At 40.0% G+C, this 20,296-nt stretch overlaps 1 protein-coding gene across 1 annotated transcript in view; it reads left to right on the top strand.

Moving 5' to 3' along the window:
• DOCK3 (dedicator of cytokinesis 3) overlaps window positions 1-20,296 on the top strand; it is a 294,107-nt gene that overhangs the window by 143,025 nt on the left and 130,786 nt on the right. Inside the window, 3 exon segments of the mRNA XM_042447484.1 lie at window positions 1,903-1,917; window positions 2,642-2,730; window positions 5,628-5,753. Coding sequence (XP_042303418.1) covers window positions 1,903-1,917; window positions 2,642-2,730; window positions 5,628-5,753 — 230 coding nt within the window.

The raw sequence follows: 20,296 nt of genomic DNA, 5'->3' as shown, positions 1-20,296 counted from the left end.
TCTTTCCTGTTGGAAGTTGTCCAGGTGTTCAAGATTAACATGTAAATCTCTTCCTCTCAACCAACAGTGTGTATATTAATATAATATAATATAATATACCCTACTCTCTTCCATGCCAGCATTCTCTGAAGATGCCAGTCACAGATGCTGGCGAAATGTCAGGAATAAGTTCTTCTAGAATAGCCTGAAAAGCCCAGCCTGAAAAGCCCAGAAAAAACTATGGATGCCGGCTGTGAAAGTCTTCTACTTCACAAATCTGTATTACATTCAGCTGTATTCCATATCTGTATTACTACTAATACTAATACCAATAATAATCTGTATTACATAAAGCTTTCATTTTAGACAATACTGGTTTTTTTAAAAAGTATTTTTAGATGAATCTGTACATCAAAAGGAGTATATTAAAAACTATTGAAAGCCAAGCTGAATAAGGAAGTTTCACAGCCTGCATTAATTTCAGAAACAAATTGCTTTCTACAAACTTCTTTGAAAACGATCTGGAGAAGGCTTCTCTGCATGCTTTCAGATAGTATCAGATAAATAAATCTAAAATTGTCTTGCACTGTATCTGAACAGTGGTCAGTCTTGTTTCCTCTGATTGTTGATGGCTGTCAGAGGTCTCAGAGAGTTTTTCATGCTTTTGCTATCCAGTGTAGAGGTGTCAGGGATTTAAAGTGCAATGATATGCATGTATTCTAACATTAAGCTATAGATCTATTAAGAGTTAATATAGGCCCAGTACAGACGGGCATTTTGCGGTGTCCTTCTGGAAAACTAGGGCTAGATGAGGCTGGGCATTTGGATGCCTAGTAAACCTAGTCCACGAAAACGCCGCTCTCCACATGGGTGGCGCCATTATGGCGCAAGTGTTGTGCAGTAGTCCTGTATTGCTATGTACTGTATATGTATTATCCTACTTGAGAGTATGTATTTTCCCTGGAAGAAGATTAACCATCCATTATGAAGCCAAGCCCTCCCTTCAGTCCATCTGCCTTGGTCCAGGCCTTGGAGGTAGAGAGGAACTGCTGGACCTCTTACCCTTTCCCGTCACCACTCCCTTCTCCTTCTGTGTCATGTCTTTTTAGATTGTAAGCCCGAGGGCAGGGAACCGTCTAACTAAAAAGATTGTATGTACAGCGCTGTGTAAATTTACAGCGTTTCATAAATAAAGGTTAATAATAATAATAATAACAGTCCCCAAACGGCGCTGGCAGGAAGTGACACAATCGGCGCAGGCATGCCAATCATGCCCCTTCCAAAAAGCTGCTATTTGCAGGTTCTTTTTGCTCCTGGGAGGGAGCGCATCATTGCCACATCATTTGGTGGCTGCGGCAACAATGCGGGGCAAACAGGGGCAGCATGGAGCTGCCCGTCAGTTGAGCCCCATAGGCACTTTTTATGAATCACAAAAAAAATTCACAAAGTTTAGCTGTTAAAAATAAAAGACTATTGAAACATGATTTTGCAATAATTTAGGGGGAAATATTATCTACCCTTCCCATCTAGGGCCCTTAGATGGTTTGATTTACTAGTCAGCCTCATCTTTTGCTTGCCATCATCTGCTTCTCTGCCACAAATATTTTGACATGCCAGATATGGACTCTTCCCTCATTAATTTGGGGAAATTATACTGCAGTGTACAGTATATAAAAAGAATTGGTTGCTTGTTTCTACTGTTGTCCAGTGGTGTTGGGAAGCCTTGCCAGAGGTCCTGGGACATCTGTTCCTAGTGAGTGTATTTGTGGATTAGCGTTCATAATCACTATGAACGTCTTGTGCATATCTCAGAAGCTAATGAAACTTCACAAGATAAATTAAAATTTTGGTTGGAGTATATGGATGGGAATGGCTCTGGGGAAGGGGTGCACTGAGGTGATTTTTAGTATAAAATAAGTAAAGTGTTAAAGCATATATGTGTATGAAGAAAGTGTAAAAATGTGTATTGTAAAATTTAAAAATATTAATAATAATAAAAAGTAGCTAATGAAACTTGATTGTTTAATGAAAAAGAAACCATACATATTAGTCTTAACTTGCATGATAGCTACAATTCACTATTCTGGGGAGAAAGATCAATACTTGTAGACCTGTTTTATTTAGTTCAGAGTTTTGAGTCAATTTCCAGCAGTGTCCAATCTCAGTTTTTGCACTTATGTAGTTACAATCATATATTGAGGTCTGACATCCTTTTAAGTTCCCAAATTAGAGAATAAAACGAAACATTATGTATAACCAACACAGGAACATTTTATAGCAAGGAATGTTTTTTATGTTCCTGCTCCTTTAAAAAAAATCACACTTAATATCTTACTGCTAGTCAACTAATTATTACTATGTAACAGTTAAGAGCAGAAGCCCAATTTGGGACAAGAATTAGATAAATGACAAGGAGTTGCCAATTTATTTTAACACCAGTAATGCTTTAATGGATTTCAAACATAAGGCAAAAATATTCTAAATGAAAACAAGACTGGTAATATTTGTATACCATCTCAGATTTTTCTTTCCTAAATAGACTCATGTGGGTTTTTTGTTCTTCATTCTATAGTTTTTCAATACAGTTATAAATACCTGTTTTTCTTTGGTATGCAGTTATATCTTATAAGACAATAGAAAACATTTGCTGTACTTTTTTCAGGTGCAACAATGAAAATGAATGGTACCAGATCCATGAAAACATCATTCGCAAGTCCAGCACCAAATATACAGCCCCAAGCTCAAACTATGGTAGTATTTAATTTTTCATATTTTACAGCTGTATTAAGAACTTGCTTTTCCTGTATAGCATGGAACCTTTATACAGATAAAGTTAGCAGTAACAGTTGATATCCAGGGTTAGTGGAGCAAAGGGTACCTAATTGTAAGGAGTCAGATTGGGCAGAGCTATAGTGAAGAGTGCATGTGAATGTCAAGATCATAAGTTCAAATGAGAAGGCTGTGCAGAGAGGATGGTGTCTTTGACTCATAGTATGTAATAAAAGCAGTCCTTTGAAATTCCTGCAAGCATTCTTGAAAGAATTTAAACCTTATTTAGAAGTCATTGATCTATGGCCATAAATAAAATTATGTTTTTAATCCAAACACAGCAACTTTATATTAGACAATATCAGTGAATGCACCCTGAAATCTTGATATTACTGTGTGCTGTTTATGAAATGAATCAATATTTTTATGATTGTCTTCCATTACCTGTATAACACCTTTCTAATCTTACAAAAGGCTGAATCTTCTGCAAAGCAACTTTCTATTTTCTGATAAATCCTGTTGAAACTTAGTCTACTTGCCATGGGTAGTGACCCATTGAAACGGTTTAAATAGAAACACATATGGATCCTGATGGAATCCTTGAGTTTTTATCTTACCTTTATACTTGTGTACAAGTTGATGCCATGTATAAGTCAAGGGAAGGTTTTTGGGCCCAAATCATAGAAGGTTTTAACATCAGATTGGGAAGGGAATCACCTCTTTTGTGTGTGTGTGCGCGCACACACACACACACACACATCTATCTGGGCAGCTCTTTCAGAAATCACTGTTGAGGCACAGAATGGTGTTTCTTTTAGGGCCTTTCTAAGCAGTATTAGTGAATTGATCCATATATGGTGAATTGATCCATATAAGTCGACCCAGGATTTTAGGGTTGATTTGGGGGGCATAATTTTTTTTATTTATAGATGAATATATATATGGTAATTCTTCAGTCTCTGCCCCTTAAGCCTCAAATATACGTTCTGAAACTTGCTCAAATTCTTTGCATTATCCATACTTCCAGCTTTTTCCTCCTTTTTGCTAGCCTCTCCCTCTATCGCATTTTAGACTTCAGATTGTTTAGAACTGGAAGTGGTTCTGCTTTTGTTGCATTGAGTATACAGTCGTCCCTTCCCTTCTGCGAGGGATCTATTCCGGACCCACCCCCACCTCTATGTAAGGGAAAAAACGTGGATGCTCAAGTTAATGGGGCTTGTGCCTACAGCAGTGCATGCATCATTGTTTTTTCTGGCGCATGGTGCTGCAACTTCCAGCACGGCTTCCAGGTGTGCCCACAGCATAAGGTGTGCCCACATATGACGCGGGCACACTGTATATTATTTTTGTAATATCTGTGAATCATGCATTCAGCACCTGTGTGGAAACCCATTTTAGATATTCTTGATATGAACAGCTTTTTGGTGAGAACCCTTTCCCCATGTATATACTGTATATAGTTAAGCCTGTCCAAATGCTGTTCCCTCATTTCACTTTTGTCTGCCATGTGAGTAGCCATATTCAAAATAGCCTAATGTAAAAGGTGTGTCATTTGTTGTGACAAAATCACAAAATTTGTTAAACATGATCAGTTCTTTTGCTTGGGATGAGAATGTATGGTAAATGCTGATTTTGTTTTCTAAGCTTCACTCAACAGAGGAGTCACCATTGCACTATTCACTTAAATTTGGCAATTTAGGAAAAATTGCCTTAGGGCAGGTGATCAAGTAGCATTCTTCTTGTTGCTGTTGCTGTTGCTGTTGTTGTGTGCCTTTAAGTCACTTCTGACTTATGTCTCTCACCATGTGCCTTACCAGTATGATATATGTTCCTTTTTAGAAGCAATGTGCTTAGATTATGTAATATCTATGAAAGAGAATATACTAAGATTGGAATATACTAAGAAGCATTTAACTGCATAAACTAATTGTTTACATAATAAATATAAACATAACTGTAAAACTGCATTTTTGTTCTCCTGTAATTTAACTTTCTTGAAAGTACTGATGTTGATCGGCCTATTAGACAATACTGTTGTTTACAACCCTGTAAGTTCAGTTGACAAAAATGGTGGATTCTTAGGAACTCTAGATAGATCATGTTGGAAGGGGGAAATTCTCACCCTGTGACCTCAGATAGGCTGCATCATGCACCAAAAGTACCGAGACGCCCTAAAAATGTTTTTAAATTCTGGACAATTTTTCACAAGCACTCAAAAGCTGCAAACACAACCATTTTGCTACCTCAAGCACTTCACATACCTTAAAAACTTGCTAGGACTCCCCCAACTTGTGCAAAAAAATAACTGAAGTTCAAACATGAATGATAGCACTTCAGTTTTGATTTTGGTTGATTTTTACCCAAAGATGTTCTGCAGTGACTTGGAGCTATTTTGGCAGGATGGTGGGCAAAAAATAAGAATACTCTGATTCTTTTTATTCTTTTTAGGGGAACTGGAAACTTTTGGGGGCATACTTTGGGGTCCCAATAAACACATAAGGGTTGGAAGCCACATTTTGCTTACCTTTGAACTAGATACAAATTGACAAACTTAAGGTGAAGAAACATCAACCCTCTGTGAGGAGACAGGTGTGGGGCAGAACCACAACTATTTCATCTGTTATGGGAAAGGCAGCCATAAGTTGCTTGACGTCAGTGTTTTGGGTTTCCTCCTTCACTTATCAGGGTGAGGAAGGTCCTGTGTTGCAGTGTGACTTCTTTAAAAAAAATCATATAATGACAGTGTTCAATTGTATAACAATATTATCATTCCTTCCATCAGGAGTTCAGATGAGCTTTTTGTTTGTTTTGTTTGTTTTTGTTTTTTAAAATGGGTTGAATTTTGAAAAAAATAATTTCATTTCTTTCTTTTTGTTCAGGACTTATAATTTCTCTACAGCTTCTTCGTGGAGAGATGGAGCAGATTCGTAGAGAGTATAGTATGATCTTTAACAGAGGTCTAGCTGTAACCAGAAAAATTGGTTTTCCAGATGTTATCATGCCTGGTAAGTAGACGAAGGTTCTATTAACTTGCTCACAGCAGATTTTTTTGTTGTTGTTGTCAGTGATAATTATCAGTTGTCACTGATAATTATCACTGAATGTAGGACAAAAATGACCACTTTTAAAAAATATATTGTTGATTGTATATTTGAGTGATTTAAAGGCAATCTGTCAGAGTGTGTATTTTAGCTATATATGTATACAGTTAACTACAATGCTATTTTCAGAACCAATACTCCTTTTTGTTCAACATCTTCTGCAGTTTTTGTGTAGGATTGATGATTCTTGCTGCATCACAGTTTACACAGTAGAAAGAAGAATAAGAGGGACAGCATAGTACTTGATGGAATGTCCATGACGTTAAACTGGAGAATTGTTGGTACTACTCTGCTGGTAGTGTAGTACTATTTTTTTACTAGCTGTTACTTGCAGTTGTCATGAACAAGATCTGGCCCCAGACATTTTCCTGCCTGAAATAAAGAATAAGATTTCATCCCACTTCATTCTGTGTACAAACTGGCACTGATATTATTAAGCTTTATTTATATAGCACTGTAAATTTACACAGCGCTGTACATACAATCTTTTTAATTAGACGGTTCCCTGCCCTCAGACTTACAATCTAAAAAAACATGACACAAAAGGAGAAGGGAATGGTGGTGGGGAAGGGGATCAGGTCCAGCATTTCTTCTCTCCCTCTGAGGCCTGGACCAAGGCAGATGGGCTGGAGGGAGGGCTCTGCTTTCCACCTGCTATCCACTGCTGCTCCTGTGCTTTTTCTTGCCCCTCTGCTCTAGGTTATTCTTTTTATTAATTTGTTTTCACCCACTTTCCCCTCCATAATAGGTAGCAGCTTTTCTTGTTCTTTTTGTCCCTACACAGACACTCAGGATAGCATAGATCAAGCCTGTGTTATCCTGACGTGGTCCTAATACTGGTCAGTCTCCAGGCCAGTGGAGCAATAGGTACATGTTCACCTGCCCGCCCGTTGCTACACAATGGACTACCACCACAAAACCCATATCTGCCTCACCATCATATCTGCTATAAAGATCCCATCACAGCCCATAAGGGTGGAAATGGGGTGCCTGGCTACACTCACATGGCCAAGCTCCCCCATCCAGTGTCACAGGCCATGGTGGTGATCTTTTCATCAGACGTGATGGTAATGCAGGTACAGGGCGCATGAGGCGATCCATTCTGCCAGCTGTCACTGTGGAGTTTCCTAGAAACAAACAGATGGTCTTTTTAGACTGGGCTAAGGCCACTTTGGGCTGGAATCAGAACCGATCCACTGGATCCACATTTGGTCTGACTGATCCCAGCCCAAGGTGAATGGTCTGTTTTGTTTGGACAGGACAATGCAAGGCTGGGGGGGAGCATGGATCTTGGCTTGCACATACAGGCCGTTTGTTTCACAAAAGAGACAGATATACACTGTGTATTCTTTGGAAAGCTGAAAAGGCCAATTTTCAGCCCTTAAAATGTTTTAGTTTTATAGTAGATTGGACTAAAATCAGTTTTGGAGAAAGCTGTTGTGTTACTTGCCTTATTCATTTTCCCAGATGTTCTCTGGATCTGCATGGAGCAACTTAGAACTCATTTGGGGAAATGAAGATTCTGAGCATGATTGTGGATTCCTCTGCAGGGCTACCAAGAAGTAAACATTTAGAGGAAGGAAAAGAAAAGGCATGGTTTATTTGGTGGAGATGGGGAGTAACTGGAGAAAAGAGTGAGTTGAGTTTCCATGTAGGCAAACAGTGAAAAACCTGTAGTGGGAATTTAGACAAGTATACAAACTGCCTTTCCAAGATTTTGTAGGCTGGGTCCCTGGACCACCTACTAGTAGCCTGGCCCATTTGCAGTCTCTCTCACACTCCATAATTATAGTGCTATAATCCTACTGTAACTGGTGTAGTTCCACACCCTGGAATCTTGGGGTTTGTAGTTCAGGGAGTTCATTAGAGCTCATTGGTTGAGAATGCTAAACATTCTTCCCTAATGTTTAGCATAGGATTCCATATGCTCTTGCCATGCTAGTTAAAAGGGAACCATATTGCTATAACTTCAGTTTGAAACGATCCTTCATCTCTGCGCAAGAAATAAGTCATTTAAAGAAAAAGAAATAAGTTTCATAGAGAGAGTTTGTTAGCTGAAAACATTTACTATTTTTAAAATAATACTGGTTTTGGTTTAAAATAGCTTTAAAAACAGAAGAATATTATGTGAGGCAAAGCAGTTCTTGGGCCTCTTGCCTTTTAGGAATGTTTAATTTTTTTTTCACAAGCAAAAGAAAATGATCTACGGCTGCATCTTTGTTGTGGCACCAGAGCTCTCTGACTGCAAATCACAAAACTACAAATCTCAGGATTCCCTAGCATTGCGCTATGACAGTTAAAGCAGTGTCATACTGGATTATTTCTGCAGTGCAGGTGAAATCTTACTCTTGGTATTATTGAGGTTCTATTAGTTTTATTGAATTTGTTGGTGTTTTATTTGTATTCTTATTGTTGTAAATCATCCTCATATATTCAAACACTGTAGAAATTTGATAAAAACTAGAAACTCAGAAAGTTGACAGTGTATCCAGAATATTGGCAACTAGTGATTAAATCTAACCTGATCTCTGAATATTTTAAATGCTGGATTGAATCCTAAGGCTATTCACACTTCTTTAGAATTAATAAGCAATAGAAGAAAATTAGGTTCTGCTGTTTTTGTAGCAACAGAAGGTTGTTTGTCCTACTCACATTACAGTTTGACAAGATGATCTATCATTCAAAAACAACTGATTATATTTTAGTCTCTGCAGAAATGGATTGACAAACATGAGGTTGAAGATTTTAGTCAACTTACTGCATTGTGTCTTGCACAAAATAGTATGTAAAACAATTTCATAACAACCCTGTTTTAGTAAGAAAGATTGTGACTGTTCCAAAATTCCTAGCGAGACTGTTACCACTTAAGGCTGCAGTCTTGCATGATGTTGGGCCATATGTATATTACTGAACTCAAAGACCATTAAATAGTTCAACATGCTAAGATGTAACATCTGTTAGCTTCATTAAAAGAGATATGTAGAGAAGACTCTTTTAAAAAATGTTACCATATCTGAACTCCTTCAAACTGATTTTTCATTGCTCAGTAATCTGAGTACAATATTCATTTATCTGTTATACGTGAGATGTTTATCTTTCTCGTCTCAGTGGTTAAGATCATTGTGTTGTTTTAAATAACAGTAAAGCTTTTCTTCTGAACTATGACCAAGATCCAAAGAATCTGTAATCAGTTCTGTACACACACAGTTGTCCTTTTGGACATTCATTTCTTGAGTAACCTCAGTTTCTGTTGCATAGCAATCGATCAATATCAATAGCAAACAATTTTGAAATTGAGGTCCATTACAAAAGTAATTTCTGATTGGATGCAGGAGCCTGCTGATCAAAAACAGGGAAACCCATTGGATAAACAAAGACTCTTTGGACTTGCTCAAAGAATTTCTGGTTCCTGGTTTGTATATTCTGTATACAGACATACCAAGATCATGGAACATCTTTTCTACTTACTCAGTCTTTTATTTTGAGTGTCTGATGAAAAATGCATGGTCTCATCTTCTAACTGTCAGTGATACTTGGTCATTATTTTTCTTGTCTAAATTTTGCTGGCTCTTTGTTTACTTTCCCTTCATTCTCTCCCCTTTCTTAATGGCACAGAGATGAAGATAGTTGGGTGTAAGTTTTTGCTTTATTGTTTTCTGTCCATTATTGCTTGCTGTTTCCCATTTCTACATCATATTTTTCATTAAATGTTTGAGATGGAAAAAATAATGAATCAATTTGGCTGGGACTGTAGGTGTCACAAAACAGGAGTTAGGACACCCCCCTTTTTGTGTGATGTTTTGTGTATTTTGACTAAAGCTGTTCCTATCAGCTCTGAGACTAATGACTGCCTCCACCTAATTTTGCCAGCTTGTGTAGGCTATACTTATAGGTGTAGATGAGAGCCAGTGTGGTGAAGTGCTTTGAGCATTGGACTGTGGCCCTGAAGACCACAGTTCAGTTCCCTGTTCATCTATGGAAACCCACTGGGTGACCTTAGGTGAATCCGCAGAAAATCCTGTGATAGGTTCACCTTAGGGTTGCCATAAGTCAGAAAACAACTTGAAGACACATAACATAATCAGCAATAACAAGGCTGTTCTTCTAGAAGGGGTTACTTAGGGGATAAAACTCTATAAAGGCAGGTTTGCAAAATCTGAGCTACTGTTTTACTTGCTACTTTTCATTCTTCATAGATCAGTAATGTATACAGTGTATACATATGTGGAGAATCTTTGAGCTTCTTAAAACCAGTCCAGAGCATTTTAAACAGAAAAAATATTGATTAAATGTGGATACGGGAATCCATCAAACAGGCAATGCAAGAAGGAAAAAAATGATAAGGTATTCTTGGTGTTATATTCAAACTCTGAGTTCCTGGTACTATGCTGAGCTAGTTCTAAATCTTCAAAAATTATTAGACTAGGATAGTATGGGGTTATGCAAATCTTGAGGGTGTTTTTTGCCCTCTTCATTTTCAAAAGGGATGCTGTAGGAGTTTGGACTTGGAACATTGTCCCATTTAGGTACAGAAGGACAGAGGTCAAGATTACATATGAAGCTGAGGTCAGCTAATGAGATCATATCTACTTGACTAGGGAAAATGTACAGTAGGTATTCTTAGCTAGTGAGCACATAATTAGTGATTAGTGTGGGACAGAGTTCTCCAACTTAAATTTCCTGCATAAGATAAGAATGGCTGATTAATAATTTTTAAAAATAGATGAGCCATCAAAATATGTAGAAAGTGATTGACATTTATATTTGCGAATGACTCAACAGACCAGTGGGAAAGGGTGGCCTGGGGACAGAGTTGGGGCATGGTGTCCACATGGCACACACCCCAATTCCGCCTCCAGGCCGGCATGATGATGCGCGCTGCTCCACATGTTGTGCAGCATCCTGGCGCTCCTTTGCCACTGCATCTACATGACGCAGCGCCAAAGAAGTGTGGAGAAGCTGCACGCTGGTGGCTATGGCGCCCTTTCTAGGGTCCAAAAAGGAAACCAAGGATCAGGGCCATGGCATGTAGTTGCTGCAGCTCTGATCCGGTGCTAAAAGGAGCAGCTGCAGGCCACCCCTTAGGGGCAGTCTGTCGAGCCCCTCTGTTTCAGATAAGCACAAGCCTTGTGTGAGTATAGATTCTCAAGACTTGTCAGTGTAAAAACACTGTTACAGAAAAGGCAAACTGTTCTATTTTTAAAACATGTTTTAATCACAGTATGTTTACATAAAGGCTTGGATATCTATCAATTTTCATCTAGATTACCTGATCACAGGGCATCAGCTTCAGCCTCAGGGAATTGTTATGCTTCTATGGGTCTTCAGACTGAAAGACAAATCTCAGAATATGATAAGGATAAAGTTTGATTTTAGTATGTGAGGTGGCTTTAAAATCTATATACCTGTTTTACCGCTACACTCATTGTGTCAGCATGCCAGAAAGGCAGAAGCAAGAGCAGTGAAGATAACTGAGGGGACACCAGTGAGTGTATGTGCTCAGATCCATCATGTCATTTAGGATAGGGCAGTAAACAAGAGATCCAGTATCACAACTCATGAGAGTATTTGTTGCATGAACACTAAAAATGAATCTCTAGTAATATCCATTTCCAAACATGAAATGTTTTGTCAAATTTATTAGGAATATTAATACTGTAAATGAATTTCATTTACACTAGGAAGCCAGTAGTAGTTTGAGCATTGGACTGTGAGTTTGGAGACCAGGGTTCGAATCCTTGCTTGGTCATGGAAACCCACTTGGGCAAGTCACACTCTCTCAGCTTCAGAAGAGGCACATAGCCATACCTACACCTCAAACAAATCTTGCAACCTGTACAGTATTAAATTCAGTCTTTTCCCTACTTGTTTGTTGTGTTTTTCTTGTTTTTCTTGTTTTTGTTTTTGTTAATATCTCATCCAGTTTAGAGACAAAAGGTAGCTTACAAACGGGTTTAAAACAGAGTGCAGCAACAAACAATTGAACAAACTAACAGGTTAAAACAGCACTAAATTAAAAGCAGTTTATAGGCATTCAAACAGAAAAGAAAAGGAAGGGAGGAGAACAGTTTTTGCCATTAAAAACCCAACCATAACAATCAGTTAATGGCCAAAAGCCAGTGTTCATAAAATTATCTGTGCCTGCTAACAGAGGAGAGCAAAGAAGGAGCCAGAGTAGCATCTTATGAAAGGTACATCTATAACTTGGGAGCAGACAGTGGGAATGCCCTTTCTTGTGTCTTTACCAAATGTGCCTCTGATGATGGAAGGCCAAGAGTAAACATTTCCTTAGGATCTCAAAACTAGAGCAGGATCATATGAGAAGGGGGCACACGTGGATCTTTTTGGCATCCTTTTTTCACCTCTTCCTTTTTGCTTTCTAGCCCTGGAAATTGATTTGAAAAGCAAGCTGAAGGAACAGGTTGTCTCTTCCTTAGGGTTGCCATAAGTCAGGAGCTCCAAACAGGGACAAATGTAGGGCAAATGTAGGGCAACATTTTCAAATGTAGGACACATTTTTAAAAAATGGAGGATGTGCAAAAAATTGAGGATTTTTTGTTAATATAAATGCATGTTTTTTAGGCATGATCAAAATGGAGGACATTTTGGCATTATTCCTAGACAGATGGCAGAAATGTATTTGCCCTCGGGTTCAACTGTACTTCTCAGAAGTGTGTACTTGGTCAAGGGACTGTGGTTTTTCTTCACTGCGCATGAGTTTGCAAAAATCACAGCAAGTTACATTGGCCATGCTTCAGAGGCTTGTTGATATCAAGTATCACCATCATCATCATCATCATCACTATAATTGTCCAAGAAAGGCAGACTTGTTAGCATTCAAAGCGCCATAAATACACAGAAAATGCACTTGCATATGTTTAATAATAAAAAATAATGGGGAAAAAATAAAAAACAAGGCAGGGGTGTATATATTTCATAATAAAAATTAATGTAATAAAATAAAACAAGCAATAATAAAAATTAATGAAATAAAATAAAAAGCAATAATAAAAATTATGAAATAAAAAAAACAAGCAATTAAAAAATAATGAAATAAAATAAAATAAGTATTTTTATATTTTAAAATAATTTAAAAAAACCCAAAAAAACCAAGGCAGACCTAAGGCCACTGACTCAGCTTTCCTCCTCCTCCTCCTCCTCCTCTGGCCCAATTCTGCCCTGGCTCAGGCACCCTTCCTCCGCTCCTTCCTCCTCTCCCCCCCTCCTCTCAGGATGGCTGGCGCGCACGTGCGGAAGGAAGTGGGGCAGTGCATGCGCGCCGCTGGCCCCTGCTGAGGTCTGGGTGGCCGCGCCGAGGAGTCCGTCCTCTTTGGCCAGCTGTCCAATGGCTGGCTGGCCAAAGCAAGGACGAGCTCCTGTTTGGAGCCCCGTGGGTGTGGCGGGTGGACAAGCCCGACGCGGTGGCGGCAGCGCTTCTGCCGCCGAGGAGAGGAGGAAGGCAGAGCCGGAGGAGGAGGTGGGTTGGTGCTGCCCAGACCACCACGAAGAGGAGGAGGAGGTGGGTTGGCGCCGCAGCCAGCTGCATTGGCGGCAGCGGCATGGCCGCAGAGGAGCGGACCCCGAACCGGGAACCAGGAATGGGGGGCCCCCCAACCGGGCCGGGACTGGGAGGGGCCCCCCAAAAGCGTGATTGTCACAGGGGCCACCGGGTATGGCACCCTACTCTTCCTAAATATTACACCACTTCTTCTTTGGTTTGCAAGCAGGAAATAGCTCTGAAATATAGAGTACACAAATGAACAAGGCGAACCCAACTGTTTGTGTGTGTTCTCTCTGCTTTTGGTTTGTTGCTCATCCCTCTTGAATCACTGGCAATGGTGGGGGGGGGGAGGGATTGAGTGTTTATCCTGAGCTATATCCTACGGTGATCCCTAATGTTTGCCATTAACTATGAAAAAAGGAACTGATGTCACTAGCGATTAAAGCCATGTTAAGTTTGCTTAGAGTGTTAATGCCACTCTTTGTATTCTAAAAGCTACAGTATGTATACAGTGTTCCCTCGGGTTACGAAATTAATTCGTTCCGCGGCAATTTCGTAACCCGAAAAACCTTCGTAACTGATTGCCATAGGCGCTAATGGAAAAAAGCCGCGGCTGCGCAGCTCCATTGAAAACAGCGCGAGGTTTTTTCGTACCGAAAAACCTTCGTAAGCCGAAACAATAATCCCTATGGGATTTTTTGTACCCAAAAATTCGTAGCGGGTAATTCGATCCCGGGTACCACTGTACCTGGAATTATCACATAAAATTAGCTTGCCCCTTAGTTTTGTAAGTGTATGAATACTTCAGTTTCTATCCTGTTAAGGGACAGATTTGGCATAAACCTGAGAGCTTTTATGGGGAGGTTGTGGGGTTTTTTTTTTTTTTTTTTTGTTTTTTCATTTTATGGACAACCAGAGACAAATATGTAGTTCAAGGAGGAAAATGTTGTGGTGTTGTGTGTGTGTGTGTGGGGTGTGTGTGTTGGTGGTTCAAAAATTTTAATCATAAAAAACTCTATGATGTTACGTGATGTTATACGTGACTGCTAAAATATTGAAAAGTAAATCAATAGTCCAGGCTTTTCCAGAACTGATTGAGTAGACATATTTCTCGTTCCATGCAAGAGACACTCTCTGCAGGATACATTGCTATTATCTGCAGTCTATTCACCATTTTTTCTAATAGGAAGGAAGTAATTCTAGAATATGGATAGGCTTTCTAGCTGTCAGTGTTATGATAAGGGTAATGATGCAAACAATATCTAGTATGAAGTCTTAACAAGGACCTTATGGTTCAAAGCCACATGAAATATTGTCCTTTAAAGTATCACAAACACATAATATGAATTTGAGCTTCAGAAGTAGATTGTCACTTGTAATGGGAATCAACTACACACTGACTTCAAAGAAACATTTGGGAAGTAGATTCTCAGCTTTGCCAAGATACAACTTGTCATACTTATGGAATGGAAGCATGCTCTTCTACCTAATCAAGAGTTAACTATGCCTTAGATCCTCTTCCACAGTGATTTCTGTTTTGTAAGAGAACTGTCTTTACTGGAGTGCAATGGTTGTTAATTTAGATTTTTTTTTTAAAGAAAAAAGTTGATTGCCATCAGGGAATCCTCCAGGGACTATATTACCGAGTTAAATGATCTTTCAGGAATATCTATTTAAATTATTTGTACCTTTTCTTTTTAATCTTGTGTTACTTTTTTTATCCAGAACAAGATTGCCGTGTCAAGTCACATTATCAAGAGATATATATTAAAAAAAAATAAACAAAAACATGTAATTTTCTTGCAGTTGGGGTGGGTATCCTTCCACAGGTATTGCTCTTCTTCAGAAGTAGGCTTTCTTCTGTCAGTCACGTCCTCCATGCTAGTGGGAGAGCAAGTGCTTCTCCCCTAATCCTGTCCTGCTTCACACAAAGTAGAACCAGCACTATAGCTTCACTCCAGTGAGAATTAAAAATTACAGACCTTTGGGTCTCATAGTGAGGAGCTTTTCCATCCCACAGCTTTTCAGCTTAACAGAAGAAGGTTTTGGTGAAAGGAGGATAACAGGCCACAGCACTCAGTTAGATTGGATGAGGGGAAGAGAGTGTGGTGGCGCTCCAGCGTTTAGGATGCCTTCCTCAGAGTGCGCCCCAGATCTTATTTCATTGACGGATTAGATGTCATTTTTGTTCAAGCTGTGGGGGGTGGCAGAGGTCCATGGTAATGCTTTACAAATTGGAGTCAATGTAAGCATGGCAGAAAGTGCACCATTAGCCACATGGGTGGGTGATGCCACTGCTTCAGCGTCATTCTTGCCCCTATTAATCAGGACCAAGCTCTGTCCCCTGAGTTGTGCCAGCAGACTTATTATTGTCTGACACGCTCCCGAGCCCTACCATACGTCCGGGTGCCATCATGGATTGCCCCGTCCACACGGGGCCGCCATGATGACATCCATGCAGTGCAACGTTTCGCGGACATCATCATTGTGTGTGAGGGCTGCAATGGCACTCTGGGCGTGACCTAGAATGAAACCCACTGGGAGCGGGTTCTTTTTAGGCCTCACAGAGTCTGGCAGCATTTGTCTCATCTGGGCAGAAAGTGGCAGCATCCTCACGCCCCTTTCTGCCCGTCTGTATAACCCCCATAGTTTAGTCATCTTTGCTTCTAGAAGATCTCAGCTTGATTTGCTTTAAGACTCATTTGTCTTTTTAGCAGACCATGGTATCTGTGGCTCCTCTCGAGCACCACATTCAAGGAGTTGATTTTCTGCTGCCAAATTTTTCACTGTTCATTTTCACAACCATATGCAAAATTGGAAATACAATGGCATAGGCGATTCTGACTTTGCGTACTTTGAAATTATTTGCTTTTGTAAAATATTACAAAATGTATACTTTACAGAACAAAACATGTGTTGTGTTGATACTGAAAATTGCTTGAGTTGACCTCCAAAATATTGAGCCATCCAAGAAGAACTTATGGAGCTCTTCTGATAATGTTTGGGAGGAATGAAATAGCAGATCTTCTAATGCTTCCAAACCCAGTCAGCTTGGACCAGTTAGGGCACAAAAAAAAAAAAAGTCTATGGCGGCATCTACACTGCAGAAATAATCCGGTTTGATATCACTTTAAACTGCCCTGGCTCAGACTGTAATTCTGGGAATTGTAGTTGGTTGCAACACCGGAGCAAAGTACCCCCACAATTCCATAGCACTGAGCCAGGACAGTAAAGTGGTGTCACACCAATTATTTCTGAAGTGTGGATGAGGTATATGGGTACTCTGTTGTGCTTTAGACCATTGAATTCTTTTTGCAACACCCCCCCCAAAAAAAAAAAAACCTAATGGATATAATAGCTCTGTAGGCTACAGTAACTAAGGGGCCCAATCTGGACCCTTGAGGGACCAGTTCCCCATTAAATCGTTAAGTCGTCTCTAAGTTACTCCTAAATCTTTATTTATTTCACTAGATCAACATATATTTCAAGAATTACAGTTTCCAATAAATATACTTATATTAAAACATAAATCATTTCATGGTTTCATCCCAACACTCTCAATATTATACAGCTCCATTTAACTCTACATAAGTTCTTGTCATTGCATTACTGGAAAAGTTTTTCATCTATAATCTTTTCTCTTAAATGTCAGAGGATGGATAGAGCAGCTTCTCAAATAACTTTGCTCGTTCCCAAATGTGTTTGAAAATTTCTCCTTCCCCATCTCAATGGCACACAATGGCAGAAAATTATTTTCTAGCAACACTCCCCCCCCCACCTCCAAAACTAATAGGAGAGTGATGGTGAATCTTTCGGGGCCGCATGCCCAAATTATTTTTTCCAGCACCAGGTAGCACAGTGCCAGGGGTGGGACTTCCCCCTCGGGGGCAGACTTCTGCCTCTCTGGTGGGGACTTCCCCCCTCCAGGGTGGGGCTTCCAGGGCAGGACTTCTCTCCCTGCCCTTTTCCCAGGATCCAGCTGTCTCTGAGACAGCTAGAAGCCGGGGAAGATCCTGGGGATGGGGAGGAATGGGCTCATGCCCATTCCTCCTTGTCCGCGACCTTTCCCAGCCCCCAGCGTCCCTCCGGAGTCAGCTGTGACCGACAAAGATCCCTGGGGAGAGAAAGAATAGGCAGTGCTCATGCCTCATCCTCTTGACCTTTCCCTGCCCCCAGGTGTTGCCCAGAGGCAACTGGGGGCTGCGAAAGTTCCTGGGGAGGATGAACATTCCTCCTCCCCCACTCTTTTCCTGGCCCCCACCTGTCTCCGAGAGACAGCTGAAGGCTGGGAAACATCCAGGCGGAGAAGCAGCGGGTGCATACCTGTGGCTCCTTCTCCCCAGCACCTTTCCTGGCTTCCAGCTGCCTGCGAGGGACAGCTGGGGGAAGGAAAAAGATCGGGGAAGAGGAAGAACAGGCACGTGCCTATCCCTCCTCCTCCTCCCCAGGACTTACCAGTCCCGCTCCCCTCTTGAGAGGCAGCTGAGGCTGGGAAATGTCAGGGGGAAGAGCAATGGGCGCATGTGCCTGTTCCTCCACCTCCCTGAAATGTGCTGGGTGAAATGCACCATAGGTTCGTGATCATGGTAATAGAATATATCAGCTCTGTAGGCTGCAGTAACTAAGAGGCCCAATCTGGACCCTTTTTGAGGGACAAAAGGGATTTGGCTCCAGCAAGTTCTCCACTGGCATAAATAAGACCTCTAGAATTAACACCCCACCAATAAAGCTCCACTCTGTTGGAACAAACCACTGCTTATTTGAACCCCAGCCAAGCTACTCTCAAGGAGGGCAGGGAGCTTTGGACCTGGTGCCAGAACAGATTTTAAATTTATGGTGTATGTGTGTAAGCAAATCTTCATGCCGCCTGATGTGATGCAGTTATTTCCTTTCAAACTTGAACTAGTTTAAGTGATTATAACTTGGTATGAATGCTGAAGATCAAATGTTTATAAGGAAAGGTGAATGAATCGCTTAAATCTAATTGTATGCATTTTATCCGAAAGTAAATTCCCTGTATACAAGTATATACAAGACATTAGCCTTATACTCTTCCCGATTCTTCTTGGTTTTTTTTTTTTTAAATCTCTTAACCAGACTTTTTGGGGATTGCTGAGCTCTGATGTGCTTTAGCCTAAATACTTTAAATGGAGTTCACATGGATGTGAGTTCAATGAAACAAATTCTCAGCTAGAAATGATCCCTAATATGTCCTATCAAAATAAATTTTTTGGTAATTTTGACAGGATAAACAAAGCGTACATGTTACTGCTAAAGAGTGATTTAGTGAAAGTAGCTCATCATTCATACATTGGGAGGACTGAAACTGGGAACAGTTATGGATATTTGATTGCAAGTAAACTATACATGGGAAATTGGATTTGTAGCCCTGGTGGTGCAGTGGTTAAATGCCTGTATTGCACCACTCACTCACAAGCCATAAGGCTGTGAGTTCAATACCAGCCAGGGGCTCATGCTCGACTCAGGCTGAATACTCTGTAGGTTGCTTAAAATGAGTACCCAGCTTGTTGGGGGCAATTAGCTTACACTTTGTAAACCACTTAGGAAGTGCTTAAGTGCACTGATAAGCGGTATAGAAATGTATTTTTGCTATTACTATTGTTATTATATTAAAAATGATTTTTTTTCTCTCTGTATCTCTGCTTAATACAGTTTCATGTCTCTAATGCATAAATAGATGACTCTCACACTCAAGTTTCTTCTGAATCAAATCAAGAGGGGTTACCACTTAGAGATTCTGAATCAACAAATAAAGGTTTGATTCTTTCTTCACGAAAGACTCTGTTGGGGAAGATTTGGTATTGGGCTATAAGCCTTCATTCTAAGAACATCAATGGGATGGTTAATGTTTAAACGACAACAGGATCCGCATTTGGGTTGGATACCGGGAGCCACTCTACAGAGTTCTAATCTATTGCCCTTGTTGACAGTGGAGTAGTTTTTCCCAAGGAGATTTTGATTGCTTTCTTGGAGATCCAGCGACCATCTATATCTGTTTTTATGGATACTCAGAACAAATACTCTTAATTCTCCAAACTCCTGGGTAACTATAGTTAGAACAGTATTACAGAGCTATAGATTAATGTGGACTCACTTCCAAATTATGCCACCCTAGAGTCAAGCAACATTAAGGAGAAAAATTATCTTGCCTCCAAATGGGCCAATCTCTGTCACTTTCGAGCTCTTCTTTTTCTCTTTGGACCCATTGTACAAGACTTCATTTGGGTTAGAGTATACTTATTAATCTACTCTGGCCCTGCTAGAAAAGCATTTACTGCTCTAAGATTCCAATGTATGCCTTCTGCCTATTTGACGGGCAGACATAACAACACCCTGTCCATCTAAGACTATGTATCTGCAAAACTGGGGAAGTACCTGCTACATTGCCTCGTATATTCTCCTAGACAAGGTTCTGTATTGTATTTTGAAATCCCTTTCCGGTAGATCTTGCTTTCCAGCAGACTTGTTCCTTTTGGCTGGCAACATGCATTTGTTACTTCTATGGAGCAAAAATTTGGTTTAGCTGCTAGCAAGATTAGAATAGCTTTCTTGATGGGAATGATGGCTAGTTCAGTCTAGTTTTATGGTTATATTACTTTATCTTTTATTTATTATGGCCTTTTGTTGATGGATCTCTTTATTAACTTTACCAGTTGTTTTTTGGTGATTTTTATGCTATTTTTTAAACTCTGTTTTGTATTTACTGTTTGGATATTTTAATATGTGACAGCTTTTAGCTTTTAACAATAAATTTCTACTCAACTGCATAAATATGTTTTATTGGTGCAGCTGCCTGAGCATGGCTGCCTGAAAAATATTGCTAACGAGATAGTGTGCAGGCAGGATAGTTGAATGGGCGATCACTTGTTCCGGCATGGAAACAAAACAACAAAAAAAAGATTCCTAAGTAACCACGCACAGCCAG

This window comes from Sceloporus undulatus, chromosome 2 (assembly GCF_019175285.1).
Source record: "Sceloporus undulatus isolate JIND9_A2432 ecotype Alabama chromosome 2, SceUnd_v1.1, whole genome shotgun sequence".
NCBI lineage: Eukaryota > Metazoa > Chordata > Lepidosauria > Squamata > Phrynosomatidae > Sceloporus > Sceloporus undulatus.
The sequence above is the reverse complement of the archived record's forward strand: the minus strand, read 5'-3'. Positions and strand labels throughout refer to the sequence as shown.